General features: G+C 46.0%; 1 protein-coding gene across 4 annotated transcripts in view; it reads right to left on the bottom strand.

Moving 5' to 3' along the window:
• The window catches only part of cadm3 (cell adhesion molecule 3), a 113461-nt gene that overhangs the window by 41842 nt on the left and 55661 nt on the right, over positions 1 to 15958 (bottom strand). For all 4 annotated transcript variants that reach the window (XM_042329059.1, XM_042329060.1, XM_042329058.1 and 1 more), the window contains exon 3: positions 14501 to 14650. In XM_042329059.1, coding sequence (XP_042184993.1) covers positions 14501 to 14650 — 150 coding nt within the window. The remainder of the gene's footprint in view (positions 1 to 14500; positions 14651 to 15958) is intronic.

The following is a 15958-nucleotide window of genomic DNA, read 5'->3' as shown; positions in this document are numbered from 1 at the left end:
GATTTAGAGAGAGATCAGAGTCAAGGACCAGTGCATGAGGGGTTCTCTGGATTTAGAGAGAGATCAGAGTCAAGGACCAGTGCATGAGGGGTTCTCTGGATTTAGAGAGAGATCAGAGTCAAGGACCAGTGCATGAGGGGTTCTCTGGATTTAGAGAGAGATCAGAGTCAAGGACCAGTGCATGAGGGGTTCTCTGGATTTAGAGAGAGATCAGAGTCAAGGACCAGTGCATGAGGGGTTCTCTGGATTTAGAGAGAGATCAGAGTCAAGGACCAGTGCATGAGGGGGTTCTCTGGATTTAGAGAGAGATCAGAGTCAAGGACCAGTGCATGAGGGGTTCTCTGGATTTAGAGAGAGATCAGAGTCAAGGACCAGTGCATGAGGGGTTCTCTGGATTTAGAGAGAGATCAGAGTCAAGGACCAGTGCATGAGGGTTCTCTGGATTTAGAGAGAGATCAGAGTCAAGGACCAGTGCATGAGGGGTTCTCTGGATTTAGAGAGAGATCAGAGTCAAGGACCAGTGCATGAGGGGTTCTCTGGATTTAGAGAGAGATCAGAGTCAAGGACCAGTGCATGAGGGGTTCTCTGGATTTAGAGAGAGATCAGAGTCAAGGACCAGTGCATGAGGGGTTCTCTGGATTTAGAGAGAGATCAGAGTCAAGGACCAGTGCATGAGGGGTTCTCTGGATTTAGAGAGAGATCAGAGTCAAGGACCAGTGCATGAGGGGTTCTCTGGATTTAGAGAGAGATCAGAGTCAAGGACCAGTGCATGAGGGGGTTCTCTGGATTTAGAGAGAGATCAGAGTCAAGGACCAGTGCATGAGGGGTTCTCTGGATTTAGAGAGAGATCAGAGTCAAGGACCAGTGCATGAGGGGGTTGCATGAGGGGTCTCTGGATTTAGAGAGAGATCAGAGTCAAGGACCAGTGCATGAGGGGTTCTCTGGATTTAGAGAGAGATCAGAGTCAAGGACCAGTGCATGAGGGGTTCTCTGGATTTAGAGAGAGATCAGAGTCAAGGACCAGTGCATGAGGGGTTCTCTGGATTTAGAGAGAGATCAGAGTCAAGGACCAGTGCATGAGGGGTTCTCTGGATTTAGAGAGAGCGAACAGTGTAACGTATCATTCAATACTTCGATCTAGAAATGACTGAGGACTGGGCAGGAATACAATATGTGAGTATGGTTAGCGCTGCTCTCCCCACAGTTACACCAGCAACTATGGGTGATGTCACGGTTGTATTTTCATTGTATTATAGGAGTTGCGAGTCCCTCCAGAGTAGAGAGCTGGTTGATCTGGTCGTGTTTCTAGGTGCAGTTCATTCGGAAAGTCTTCAAACCTCTTGACTTTTCCACATTTTGTTACATTACAGCCTTGTTCTAAAATGGATTCAATTGTTTGTTTTTTTAGCTCATCAATCTACAAACAATATTTTTGCAAATGTATTACTAATAAAAATATGGAACTAATGCATTTACATAAGCATTAAAATCAAATCAAAGTGTATTTGTCACGTGCACCGAATACAACAAGTGTAGATGACCTTACAGTGAAATACTTATTTACCGGCTCTAACCAATAGTGCAAAAAAAGGTATTATGTGAACAATAGGTAGGTAAAGTAATAAAACAACAGTAAAAAGACAGGCTACATACAATAGCGAGGGTATAAAAGTAGCAAGGCTACATACAGACACCGGTTAGTCAGGCTGATTGAGGTAGTATGTACATGAATGTATAGTTAAAGTGACCGTGCTTCTACACCTGCATTGCTTGCTGTTTGGGGTTTTGGGCTGGGTTTCTGTACAGCACTTTGAGATATCAGCTGATGTACGAAGGGCTATATAAATAAATTTGATTTGATTTGATTTGACTATGCATATATGATAAACAGAGAGTAGCAATAGCGTAAAAGAGGGGGAGGCACACAATGCAAATAGTCCGGGTAACCATTTGATTACCTGTTCAGGAGTCTTATGGCTTGGGGGTAAAAGCTGTTTAGAGGCCTTTTTGTCCTAGACTTGGCACTGCTTGCCGTGTGGTAGTAGAGAGAACAGTCTATGACTGGGGTGGCTGGGGTCTTTGACAATATTTAGGGCCTTCCTCTCACATTCCTGGTGTAGAGGTCCTGGATGGCAGGAAGCTTAGCCCCAGTGATGTACTGGGCCGTACGCACTGTAGGGGGACTAGCATTACCAAACCTTAGTAGTGCCTTGTGCCTTGTGGTCAGAGGCCGGGCAGTTGCCATACCAGGCAGTGATGCAACCAGTCAGGATGCTCTCGATGGTGCAGCTGTGGAACCTTTTGAGGATCTCAGGACCCATGCCAAATCTTTTTAGTTTCCTGAAGGGGAATAGGCTTTGTTGTGCCCTCTTCACGACTGCCTATGTGTGTTTGGGCCATTCTAGTTTGTTGTTGATGTGGACACCAAGGAACTTGAAGCTTTCAACCTGCTCCACTACAGCCCCGTTGATGAGAATGGGGTCGTGCTCGGTGCTCCTTTTCCTGTAGTCGACAATCATTCTTGGTTACGTTGAGGGATAGGTTGAAATTCTGGCACCCCTGGGGAGCTCCAGTGTTGAGGATCAGCCTGGCAGATGTGTTGCTACCAACCCTCACCACCTGGGGGCGGCCCGTCAGGAAGTCTAGGATCCAGTTGCAGAGGGAGGTGTTTAGTCCCAGGATCCTTAGCTTAGTGAGGACCCTTAGCTTAGTGTGTTCTTGGGCACAGGGACTATGGTGGTCTGCTTGAAACATGTTGTTATTACCAACTCAATCAGGGACCTGTTGAAAATGTCAGTGAAGACACCTGCCAGTTGGTCAGCACATCCCCGGAGCACACGTCCTGGTAATCCGTCTGGCCCCGCAGCCTTGTGTATGTTGACCTGTTTAAAGGTCTTACTCACGTCGGCTACGGAGCGCGTGATCACACAGTCGTCCGGAACTGCTGATGCTCTCATGCATGCCTCAGTGTTGCTTGCCTCGAAGCGAGCATAGAAGTGATTTAGCTCATCCGGTATGCTCGTGTCACTGGGCTGCTCGCAGCTGTGCTTCACTTTGTTGTCTGTAATAGTTTGCAAGCACTGCCACATAAGACGAGCATTGGAGCCAGTGTAGTATGATTCAACCTTAGCCCTGTATTGATGCTTTGCCTGTTTGATGGTTCGTCTGAGGGCATAGCAGGATTTCTTGGAAGCTTCCGGGTTAGAGTCCCACACCTTGAAAGCTGCAGCTCTACCCTTTAGCTCAGTGCGAATGTTGCTTGTAATCCATGGCTTCTGGTTGGGGTATGTACATACAGTCACTGTGGGGACGAAGTCCTCGATGCACTTATTGATAAAGCCAGTGACTGATGTGGTGTACTCCTCAATGCCATCGGAAGAATCCCAGAACATGTTCCAGTCTGTGATAGCGAAACAGTCCTGTAGTTTAGCATCTGCTTCATCTGACCACTTTTTTATAGACCGAGTCACTGGTGCTTCCTGCTTGTACGCAGGAATCAGGAGGATAGAGTTGTGGTCGGATTTACCAAATGGAGGGCGAGGGAGAGCTTTGTACGCGTCTCTGTGTGTGGAGTACAGGTGATCGAGAATTTTTTTCCCTCTGGTTGCACATTTAACATGTTGATGGAAATTTGGTAGAACTGATTTAAGTTTCCCTTCATTAAAGTCTCCGGCCACTAGGAGCGCCACCTCTGGGTGAGTGGTTTCCTGTTTGCTCATTTCCTTATACAGCTGACTGAATGCGGTCTAGGTGCCAGCATCTGTCTGTGGTGGTAAATAAACAGCCATGAAAAGTATAGCTGAGAACTCCCTAGGCAAGTAGTGAGGCCTGCAATTTATCACAATATACTCTACTTTCGTGCACCAGCTGTTGTTTATAAATATGTACAGACCCCCCTTGCTGTTCTATCTTGCCGGTGCAGCGTGTATCCCGCTAGCTGAATATCCATATTGTCATTCAGCCACAATTCTGTGAAACATTGGATATTACAGTTTTTGATGTCCCGTTGGTAGGATATTCGTGATCGTACCTCGTCTAGTTTATTGTCCAATGATTGCACGTTGGTAGGATATTCGTGATCGTACCTCGTCTAGTTTATTGTCCAATGATTGCACGTTGGTAGGATATTCGTGATCGTACCTCGTCTAGTTTATTGTCCAATGATTGCACGTTGGTAGGATATTCGTGATCGTACCTCGTCTAGTTTATTGTCCAATGATTGCACGTTGGTAGGATATTCGTGATCGTACCTCGTCTAGTTTATTGTCCAATGATTGCACGTTGGTAGGATATTCGTGATCGTACCTCGTCTAGTTTATTGTCCAATGATTGCACGTTGGTAGGATATTCGTGATCGTACCTCGTCTAGTTTATGGTAGTATTGACGGCAATGGCAGCTTTCCCACTTGCCTTCTCCGGGTCCTGACCAGGCATCCGGCTCTTTGTCCTCTGTACCTGCGTTGCTTCCTCTTGCAAATAACGGGGATGTCGGCCCTGCTGGGTATTTGGAGAATGTCTTGTGTGTCTTGCTTGTTGAAGAAAAGAAAAAAATCTTTGTCTAATCCGAGGTGAGTGATCGCTGTCCTGATATCCAGAGACTCTTTTACTTAGGTAGCTCTTGCCCACATGGGTTTTGTGGGTAGTTAATTTCTGTATTATTAGTTTCCTTACATAACTGTTCGTTTTCCTCTTTGTTATTTTTTGTTTTAGTGTTCTGATTTTTAATAACATATCATGAACACGTCTCACGCTGCGCCTTGGTCCAGTCATTCACAGGAAGAGGATCGGTACACTGTCCTGATATCCAGAAGCTCTGTGTCTAATCCGAGGTGAGTGATCTCTGTCCTGATATCCAGAAGCTCTGTGTCTAATCCGAGGTGAGTGATCTCTGTCCTGATATCCAGAAGCTCTGTGTCTAATCTGAGTGATCTCTGTCCTGATATCCAAGCTCTGTGTCTAATCCGAGGTGAGTGATCGCTGTCCTGATATCCAGAAGCTCTGTGTCTAATTAGGTGAGTGATCTCTGTCCAGATATCCAGAAGCTCTGTGTCTAATCCGAGGTGAGTGATCTCTGTAGATATCCAGAAGCTCTGTGTCTAATCTGTTGAGTGATCCTGTCCTGATATCCAGAAGCTCTGTGTCTAATCCGAGTGTTCTGATCTTTAATAGATATCAGAAGCTCTGTGTCTAATCTGAGGTGAGTGATCCTGTCCTGATATCCAGAAGCTCTGTGTCTAATCCGAGGTGAGTGATCGCTGTCCTGATATCCAGAAGCTCTGTGTCTAATCCGAGGTGAGTGATCTCTGTCCTGATATCCAGAAGCTCTGTGTCTAATCCGAGGTGAGTGATCTCTGTCCTGATATCCAGAAGCTCTGTGTCTAATCCGAGGTGGTGATCTCTGTCCTGATATCCAGAAGCTCTGTGTCTAATCCGAGGTGAGTGATCTCTGTCCTGATATCCAGAAGCTCTGTGTCTAATCCGAGTGAGTGATCGCTGTCCTGATATCCAGAAGCTCTGTGTCTAATCCGAGGTGAGTGATCGCTGTCCTGATATCCAGAAGCTCTGTGTCTAATCCGAGGTGAGTGATCTCTGTCCAGATATCCAGAAGCTCTGTGTCTAATCCGAGGTGAGTGATCTCTGTCCTGATATCCAGAAGCTCTGTGTCTAATCTGAGGTGAGTGATCTCTGTCCTGATATCCAGAAGCTCTGTGTCTAATCCGAGGTGAGTGATCTCTGTCCTGACATCCAGAAGCTCTGTGTCTAATCCGAGGTGAGTGATCTCTGTCCTGATATCCAGAAGCTCTGTGTCTAATCTGAGGTGAGTGATCTCTGTCCTGAAATCCAGAAGCTCTTTGTCTAATCCGAGGTGAGTGATCTCTGTCCTGATATCCAGAAGCTCTGTGTCTAATCCGAGGTGAGTGATCTCTGTCCTGATATCCAGAAGCTCTGTGTCTAATCCGAGGTGAGTGATCGCTGTCCTGATATCCAGAAGCTCTGTGTCTAATCTGAGGTGAGTGATCTCTGTCCTGATATCCAGAAGCTCTGTGTCTAATCCGAGGTGAGTGATCGCTGTCCTGATATCCAGAAGCTCTGTGTCTAATCTGAGGTGAGTGATCGCTGTCCTGATATCCAGAAGCTCTGTGTCTAATCCGAGGTGAGTGATCTCTGTCCTGATATCCAGAAGCTCTGTGTCTAATCTGAGGTGAGTGATCTCTGTCCTGATATCCAGAAGCTCTTTTTGCTTTAAGATACGGTTGCAGAAACATTATGTACAAAATAAGTTACAAATAAGACCCTTTACTCAGTACTTTGTTGAAGAACCTTTGGCGGAGATTACAGCATCAAGTATTTTTGGGTATGACGCTACAAGCTTGGCACATCTGTATTTAGGGAGTTTCTTCCATTCTTCTCTGCAGATCCACTCACGTTCTGTCAGGTTGGATGGGGAGCGTTTCTGCACAGCTATTTTCAGGTCTCTCCAGAGATGTTAAATTGGGTTCAAGTCTGGGCTCTGGGTGGGCCACTCAAGGACATTTGCTCTGTTCATCTTTGCCTCGATCTTGACTAGTTTCCTAGTCCCTGCCGCTTGAAAAACATCCACACAGCATGATGCTGCTCCCCCTATGCTTCCCCGTAGGGATGGTGCCAGGTTTCCTCCAGATGTGACACTTGGCATTCAGACCAAAGAGTTCAATCTTGGTTTTATCAGACCAGAGAATCATGTTTCTCATGGTCTGAGTCATTAGGTGCTTTTTGGCAAACACCATGCAGGCTGTCATGTGCCTTTTACTGAGGAGTGGCTTCTGTCTGGCCACTCTAACATAAAGGCCTGATTGGTGGAGTGCTTCAGAGATGGTTGTCCTTCTGGAAGTTTCTCCCATCTCCACAGAGGAACTCTAGAGCTCTATCAGAGTGATGTACCTCACTAAGTGTTTTCTTAGGTCCCCCTGCTTTAGTAATATACCTCTTACTTGTAAATAATTGTAAAACAGAGTTTTGGAGGTTGTACTTTTTTGATAGACTCTCAAATGTATCTATCCCCTTGTCTATGAATCTCTGATGATACCTGCTCAGTCCTTTTTCAGACCATCATCACCAATCATACTTGGCTTAAAGTCATCGTCCATTACAATTAGATCAAGTTTGTTAGGATACGTTGTGTTTTGGTGATCTTTGTCCAGACCGTTGGTGTAATTTATACAGGTATTTTCTATTTTCCTGATGTGTGTATTGATTGTCTTCATGAAAATGGTTTTACTTTTTGTTTTTTCCAGATTTCCATCTGTCATTTAGCTGTTAATTCTGGATTCATCCTTACAGGAAATTATTTTAATTGGGCGGCTATGTAATAATCAATAAGGTTTGGTAATGCTAGTCCCCCTGCTTGATTATGTTGTTGATTGTTGTAAAATTTGACACTGGCTTTATTTGGGGAGGAAGAAGTTATTGGTAGATTCCGGAAAAGGAATAGAAATCTTGGGAGGACATTCAGTTGAATAGTTTTAATTATTCCTGTTATTGTTAAAGGTACTAATTTCCATCTTTGTAGGTCCAGTAAAAGCTATTTTTTTGTTCCAAAGTTATAAAGTTAGTTCCTTTTTTATGTCTCTGTTTTAGTTTGGTCATGGCGTGAGTTGGGGTGGGCATTCTATGTTTTGTAGTCTAGGTTTTGTATTTCTATGTGTTTGAGGCAGCTGGCAATCGTTGTCTCTGATTGAGAACCATACTTAGGCAGCCTGGTTTCGCCCCTTGAGTTGTGGGTGGCTGTTTTCTGTTTTGTGTGTATCACCTGACAGAACTGTTTCGTTCTCGTTATTCCTCGTTGTTATTTTGCTTAGTGTTCAGTTTTGATTAAATTTACAACATGAACACTTACCACACTGCACCTTGGTCCTCTCCTTCTTCCACCTACGACGATCGTTACAGAGATGTAGTTTTGTTAGATCTTGGGGGATTATTTTGATCCCGTTTAAATTCAAACTTGACCTACCGTCATAACTTTCCCTGTATTTAGTCTGTACCCAGACATGACCCTGGATTGTTTTACTACATCCATAATAGTGGGAACTAACTGAGGTATGTTTGTTAAGTAGAGAGTCAAATCGTCTGCGTACATTGCTAATTTGTGTTCTTCCTGATTGATCTGTAGACCTTGAACTTTCTGAGGATTTCTTATATTTTCAGCTAAATTCCATATTTAAAATTGAGATTGAAGGTGACATAAGATCTTCAGACCTTCAGAGGTCAAATGTTCCATTTACCCTTACTCTGACATTTGGTGTTTTATACATAATTTACAGGCAGTTCAAGATAGTTTCACAAAAGTTTTTAAAAATTACATTTCGAAGATGAAAGGCCATAAAACCCTTTCAAAGGCTTTCTCTGCATCTAAGGTTAGAATCGGCAGTTTTTGTTTTTTATTGAGAGCGTGTTCCATTACATTAAACGTTTGCCTGACATTATCGCTCAAGAGTCTGTTTGGTCAGAGTTTATGATAACAGGGATTATATTACTTAGTCTATTTCCAATAATTGATGTAAGCTATTTTTGGCCCCCATTCAGCAACGATATTGGTCGATACAATGCACATTCTGCTGGATCTTTAACTTCTTTATGAATAAAATTAACAATAGAGGAGCTCTAGGTTGGTGTGTAATCTTTGTTGTTGAGAGCCCAGTTGAGGGCTTTACAGAAGAAAGGTACTAGGTCTTGTTTGAATTCCATATAGAATTCATTATCTATCGCTACTGAACATTTGTCATTTTCTGAATGGTAACCATCAGTTTTTCTTCGGTTATTGGTTTAATTAACTTTGCATTTTGTTCATCTGTCACTTCAAGGTATAAAACATGTTCTATGTATTTTTTATTTACTCTATGTTAGATTCCTGTACCTCTGGAATATAGAGTTTTTGGTCATATTTGGCCAATTCATTAGCTATTTCGGTTCTTTTAGTAAGGATTTCTGAGTTATTGTTACGTCTGTTGTTAGAAGGAGCCCAAGGTGCAGCATGGTAGGCGTACATTTTACTTAATTTTCAAATGACACCAAAAAACAACAAAATACAAATGAACAAAGTTCTGCAGGCTCCACAGCAACTATACAAAAACAAGATCCCACAAACTAGGGTGCAAAACAGGCTGCCTAAGTACGATTCCCAATCAGAGATCCGGCCGACAAAGAAATAGAAAACTAGAATGCCCACCCAAATCACACCCTGGCCAAATAGAGAAATAAAAAGGCTATCCAAGGTGCGGACTCCGGCCGCAAAACCTGACTCTATGAGGGACTCCGGACCGCCGACCGCTGCCGAAGGAACCAGACCGCCGACCGTCGCCGGAGGCTTCGTGCCATGGACCATCACTACAGGCTTCGTGCCATGGATCATCACTGGAGGCTTCGTGCCATGGATCATCACTGGAGGCTTCGTGCCATGGATCATCACTGGAGGCTTCGTGCCATGGATCATTGCTGGAGGCTTTGTGCCATGGATCATCACTGGAGGCGTTGGGCCATGGATCACCACTGGAGGCTTCGGGCCTTGGATCATCACTGGAGGCTTCGTGCCATGGATCATCACTGGAGGCTTCGGGCCCTGGATTATCACTGGAGGCCGGGTGCGTAGAGCTGGCACAGGACGCACCGGGCTGGAGAGACGCACTGGAGACCTGGTGCATGGAGCTGGCACAGGATATACTAGGCCGTGGAGACGCACCGGAGGTCTGGAGCGCAGAGCTGGCACAACCCGTCCTGGCTGGATTAGCCCAGCACAGGACGCACTGTGCTGTGAAGGCGCACCGGAGACACAGTGCGCAGAGCCGGCGCAGGATATCCTGGGCCAAAGAGATGCACCGGAGACCAGGAGCGCTGAGCCGGCACAATCCGGCCTGGCTGAATGCCCACTCTAGCACGGCAAATGTGGGGAGCTGGCTCAGAGCGCACCGGGCTGTGGATGCGTAACGGCGACACAGTCCGTGTACCCGCAAAGCATGGTGCCTTAACGGTCACACGCTCCTTAAAGCAAGTGCGGCGAGTTGGCTCTGGTCTGCAACCTGGCTCCGCCAACCACCCCATGTGCCCCCCCAAAAAAACGTTTTTGGGGCTACCTCTCATGCTTGCGTTGAGGTCGCGAAACCCGGTGTCGTCGTTGTTCCTCCCATGCTGCCTCCGTCTGCTCCCATGGAAGGCGATCCATTCCAGCCTGGATCTCCTCCCACGTCCAGGATCCTTTACCGTCTAATATATCCTCCCATGTCCAGGATGTCCTCCACTCACTTTTCTCCCGGGCCCAGGATCCCTGCTCCTCCTGACCACGCTGCTTGGTCTTTTGGTGGTGGGATCTTCTGTTACGTCCGTCGTTAGAAGGAGACCAAGGTGCAGCATGGTAGGCGTACATTTTACTTTATTTTCAAATGACACCAAAAAACAACAAAATACAAATGAACATAAAGTTCAGCAGGCTCAACAGCAACTATACAAAAACAAGATCCCACAAACTAGGCTGACTAAGTATGATTCCCAATCAGAGACAACGATAGCTGCCTCTGATTGGGAACCATACCCGGCCAACGAAGAAATAGAAAACTAGAATGCCCACCCAAATCACACCCTGACCTAACCAAATAGAGAAATACACAGGCTCTCTAAGGTCAGGACAGTTATCTTTAATTCCTGGTATGTTGGCCTTTTTACTTTGTTTTCTCAGTCTGCAAGTAATTTCTGGGCCTTTGGGCCATTATTGTAATATTTAGTAAATAAGAATGTTTTTTCTATATTGTCCGACTTAATTTGATCTAGGCATTTTTATATCAGTAGGTTTCCATTACTTACATGTTTACTTTGAAGCCTGATCAAGGTCTTTTGTAGTTCTAATGTTTCTTTCTCTTTTATTTTTTTAGAAGCATATGATATTATCTCACCTTGAAGCACTGCCTTGGCCCATTCCCATACCATTATAGGGGAGACCTCTCCAAAATCATTCATTTCCAGATCTTTTTTTTAGTGTTGCCTTTTTTCTATTCTTAAATTGAATGTAATGTAGATGTTAATTATTTAATCTCCAAACTGTGGAGCTTTTCTCTAGTCCCATGTTTATTTTCATATTCAGCATGATCCGATATTTCCATTGCTCTAATGTGGCAGTTTGTAACGCTCGTCCTCTTGTTCTGATGAGGAGTAAGAGATATCGGACCAATTTGCAGCGTGGTAAGTGTCCTTTTTAATATGTGAAACTGAACACAGGCACAGGAAACAATCACCCACAACTCAAAAGTGAAACCAGGCTACTTAAGTATGGTTCTCAATCAGAGGCAGCTGTCAATCGTTGTCCCTGATTGAGAACCATACTTAAGTAGCCTGGTTTCACTTTTGAGTTGTGGGTGATTGTTTCCTGTGTCTGTGTTTGCACCATACGGGACTGTTTCGATTTTCATTTGTTCTTTCACTTTGTTATTTTGTATTTTGTAGTGTTCAGTTTTACATATTAAAATGGACACTTACCACGCGGCAAATTGGTCCGATATCTCTTACTCATCGTCAGAAGAAGAGGACGAGCATTACAGAATCACCCACCACCAAAGGACCAAGCAGCGTGGTAACGGGCAGCAGCAGCGATCTCAGGACTCCTGGACATGGGAGGAGATTCTGGACTGGAAGGGACCCTTGGCACAGGCTGGAGAGTATCGCCGCCCCAAGGCAGAGCTGGAGGCAGCGAAAGCTGAGAGGCGGTGGTATGAGGAGGCAGCACGGAGGCGCGGTTGGAAGCCCGAGGGGCAGCCCCAAAAATGTCTTGGGGGCGGAGCAAACAGGGAGTGTGGTTAAGTCAGGTAGGAGACCTGAGCCAACTCCCTGTGCTTACCGTGGAGAGAGAGGGACCGGGCAGGCACCGTGTTATGCCGTGAGACACACGGTGTCCCCGGTGCGCAGGCATAGTCCGGTGCGGTACATTGCAACGCCTTGTATCGGCCGGGCTAGAGTGGGCATCGAGCCAGGTGCCATGAAGCCGGCTCAGCGCATCTGGTCTCCAGTGCGTCTCCTCGGGCCGGGGTACATGGCTCCAGCCCTACGCATGGTGTCCCCGGTTCGCCAGCACAGCCCAATGCGGGCTATTCCACCTCGCCGCACTGGCCTGGCTACGGGGAGCATTCAGCCAGGTAGTGTTTGGCAGGTTCAGTGCTTGAGACCTCCAGTGCTTCTTCACGGTCCGGTCTATCTGGTGCCACCTCCACGCACCAGCCCTCTGGTGGCAGCCCCCCGCACCAGGCTGTCTCTCCGTCTCCTCCCTACAGGTGCTCCTGCCTGTCCAGTGCTGCCAGAATCTTCCTCCTGCTCAGCGCTGTCAGAGTCGCCCGTCTGTCCTGAGCTGCCAGAGTCGCCCATCTGTCCTGAGCTGCCAGAGTCGCCCGTCTGTCCTGAGCTGCCAGAGTCGCCCGTCTGTCCTGAGCTGCCAGAGCCGCCCGTCTGTCCTGAGCTGCCAGAGCTGCCCGTCTGTCCTGAGCTGCCAGAGCCGCCCGTCTGTCCTGAGCTGCCAGAGCCGCTTTGGGACCCATTGCTAGGGTCCCCAGTCCGAGGTCGGCGGCGAGGGTCGCCGCTCTAAAGAGGCCACAGAGGCGGTTAAAGAGGCAGAGAAAGACTATGGTGGAGTGGGGTCCACATCCCGTGCCGCCACCGCGGACAGACACCCACCCTCCCCTATAGGTTCAGGTTTTGCGGCCGGAGTCCGCACCTTGGGGGGGTACTGTCACATTCTGACCTTAGTTCTTTTGTTATGTCTTTGTTTTAGTATGGTCAGGGTCTGAGTTAGGTGGGTTGTCTATGTTCCTTTTTCATATGATTTGGGATTTCTGTGTTTTGCCTGGTATGCTTCTCAATCAGAGGCAGCTGTCAATCGTTGTCCCTGATTGAGAACCATACTTATGTAGCCTGGTTTCACTTTTGAGTGGTGGGTGATTATTTTCCGTGTCAGTGTTTGCTTCCACACGGGACTGTTTTGTTTGTTTCGGTTTTTCACGTTGTTACTTTGTAGTTTCGTGTTCATGTAAATAAAGTATCATTATGGACACTTACCACGCTGCACATTGGTCCGATCTCTCTTACTCCTCGTCAGAAGAGGACGAGCGTTACACAGTTGATGACTGTTGCTACATCCGTTTTAAACATGAAGAAATAGTCTAATCTCGAGTATTTCTTATGTGCTCTAGAGTAGGTTGTAAAGTCATTTTCTTTGGGGTGTAAAGTTCTCCAAATATCTATCAGACACACCTCTACGTCTGCCCTTCTTAGTATCACTGCAGCCTTCTCTGCCTTGTGATTTATGCTGCGTTGACAATCTAACGTAAAATTCAGGATAAGGTTGAGGTCTCCTCTCATTACTGTCGGCCCTATTGCCTCCGTGATAAGTAGGTTTAGCATTTTGGAAATCAATTCGGGTCCTTGTTCAGGTGGGTTATATACAGTGGTCTTTGGATAATTAGGTATATTTTTGCAATACATTTACTTTTGATACTTAGGTATATTTAAAACCAAATAATTTTAGGTTCTGGTACTTCCTGGATAAAGCTCCACGGTGTCTTCTACTGGTACTTCCGGTATATACGTAGCTCCACATTGATCTGGTACTTCCTGTATACAGCTCCACATTGATCTGGTACTGGTACTTTGTGTACATATCTCCACAGTAATCTGCTACTTCCTGTATATAGCTCCTCAGTGATCTGGTACTTCCTGTATATAGCTTCTTGTGTATTCTTGTGTATTTTATTCCACTTTTATTACTATTTATTTATTTACTTTACGTTGGGAAAGGCTTGTAAGCAAGCATTTCACGGTAAAGTCCACACCCATTGTATTTTATTTTATCTGTGTGTGTGTGTGTGTGTGTGTGTGATGGGGCTAGTCTGTTGTCTGAGAGTCAGTGTGATGGTGCTAGTCTGTTGTCTGAGAGTCAGTGTGATGGGGCTAGTCTGTTGTCTGAGAGTCAGTGTGATGGTGCTAGTCTGTTGTCTGAGAGTCAGTGTGATGGTGCTAGTCTGTTGTCTGAGAGTCAGTGTGATGGGGCTAGTCTGTTGTATGAGAGTCAGTGTGATGGGGCTAGTCTGTTGTATGAGAGTCAGTGTGATGGGGCTAGTCTGTTGTCTGATAGTCAGTGTGACGGGGATATACTGTTGTCTCAGAGTCAGTGTGATGGGGCTAGTCTGTTGTCTCAGAGTCAGTGTGATGGGTCAGGATCTGGTTCAGCCCTGTGACTGGTTGAGACCAGATCCTCTCAGAGGGTAGTAGACAGCCACACCAGTTAGTTTGCATTATTATCTATTCGAATGGTTATTTACGGAGACCGCAGTCATTTCTCTGACCAATTACCATCATCCAAAATTCCATGACCGTCACAGCCCTACTCTTAAACTCTCTCTCTCTTTTCCCCTTTCCTGTCTCTCAAGATCTATCACACTCCTCCCTCTTTCTCTCAAACACACACACAAACCCCTCCCTCCCTCCCTCTCACCTCTCTTCTCTCCAAAGTACAAGGTCTGCTGGGCAGTGTTGGACCACTGCAGGGAGGAGTTGTCACTCGCTGCCACCCGGCAGGTCAGGGTTACCATGCCGCCCACAGACGCCGTCTCGTCCTGGGTCACCGGCTGCAAGGGGTCATCGTCTAGGCAACACAGAGAAGAGAGGGAAACAAAGAGGTCAGATAGAGGTGGTCATTTCAGTTACTGTCAGAGCCCTGGACAGGTAGGTTGTATCCCAAATGGCTCTGGACAGGTAGGGTTTATTGTTGGCTCTGGTTTAAGGTAGTACACTAAATAGGGAATAAGGTGACATTTTGGAGACACAACCATAGAGAGGGAAAACAGATAGGATGATAAATGGCACAGCAGTAGCCATGGGGCTTTCTATGTAAGACTGATGAGTCTATAACCAGCCGGACAAGCCAGACACACATCATTCGAGGTACATTCACTGGCTGCCTCCCAAATGGAACCCCTTGTCCCTATATAGTGCCCTGCATTGACCAGGGCCCATAGGGGGGTACGTTGGGCATTATGTAGAGAATAGGGTGCCATTTGGGACATAGTCACTGAAGGAGAGGCGTGATGAGAAGTATGGGAGTAACATTCACTTGGGACGGGGACGGGTGGCATGAACCCCCCTCCCCCCACACACACACTTTGTGAAATTGCATTTTTGACCTCACAGGGACAGACAGTGTGAAGGTAAAGTTTCTGAAAGGCTGGCTAAATAGGACCAGCACGGGAGAGATGAACAGAGGCGGCTGCTGTCTGTGTCACACTTTTTCTCTGAGTTGTAAAAGCTTAGCAGAGCAGAAACTGGCTACTCTTAAGTTGACTGATCTAGCTGGCAAGGTAACCGCTGTTTGACAGATTTTTATTTATTTTATTCCTAGTGCTAAGCTAGTAGTGTAACTGACATGTTATGTTAGCTAACGTTTCATCCCATCTCCACTGAAGTGAATGAACTACTAGCAGCTAGCTAGCTAGTAGCTACCACAGCCAGTTCAGCTCTAGCTAGTCTCTAGCTAGCTATCTGTCAGGTCGCAGTATCTAACAGCTGTTGTGTGTATGGAAATGTTTTGTAGCCTTTGTTTTGTCCCGTTTCAACAGAAGTAAATTTGATGACATACCATTGTACCATGAACTAGAGCTAGCGAAAAGTTGGCTAACGTTAGCAATTATTTTTGCCTCAATCACACTACACCTGAATCAAACAATGAAACCAGAGGCCAAACCATTAAATATGTTTTTCAGCGCAATGTGAGTTTTTATTAGTCAGTATAGCAATGAAACATTATTAATCAGTTTCCCTTAATTTCAAAGATTGGAATTGTTTTAAGGCAGTCCGACAAATCTCTAAATTTGATTTCCAAACCGTAGCAAGGGTTAGAGGCTTTTCCCAATGACATAAAATATGTCAAACAAAAATGTGAGGAAGACCTGGGAGA

This window comes from Oncorhynchus tshawytscha, linkage group LG10 (assembly GCF_018296145.1).
Source record: "Oncorhynchus tshawytscha isolate Ot180627B linkage group LG10, Otsh_v2.0, whole genome shotgun sequence".
Lineage (NCBI taxonomy): Eukaryota > Metazoa > Chordata > Actinopteri > Salmoniformes > Salmonidae > Oncorhynchus > Oncorhynchus tshawytscha.
The sequence above is the reverse complement of the archived record's forward strand: the minus strand, read 5'-3'. Positions and strand labels throughout refer to the sequence as shown.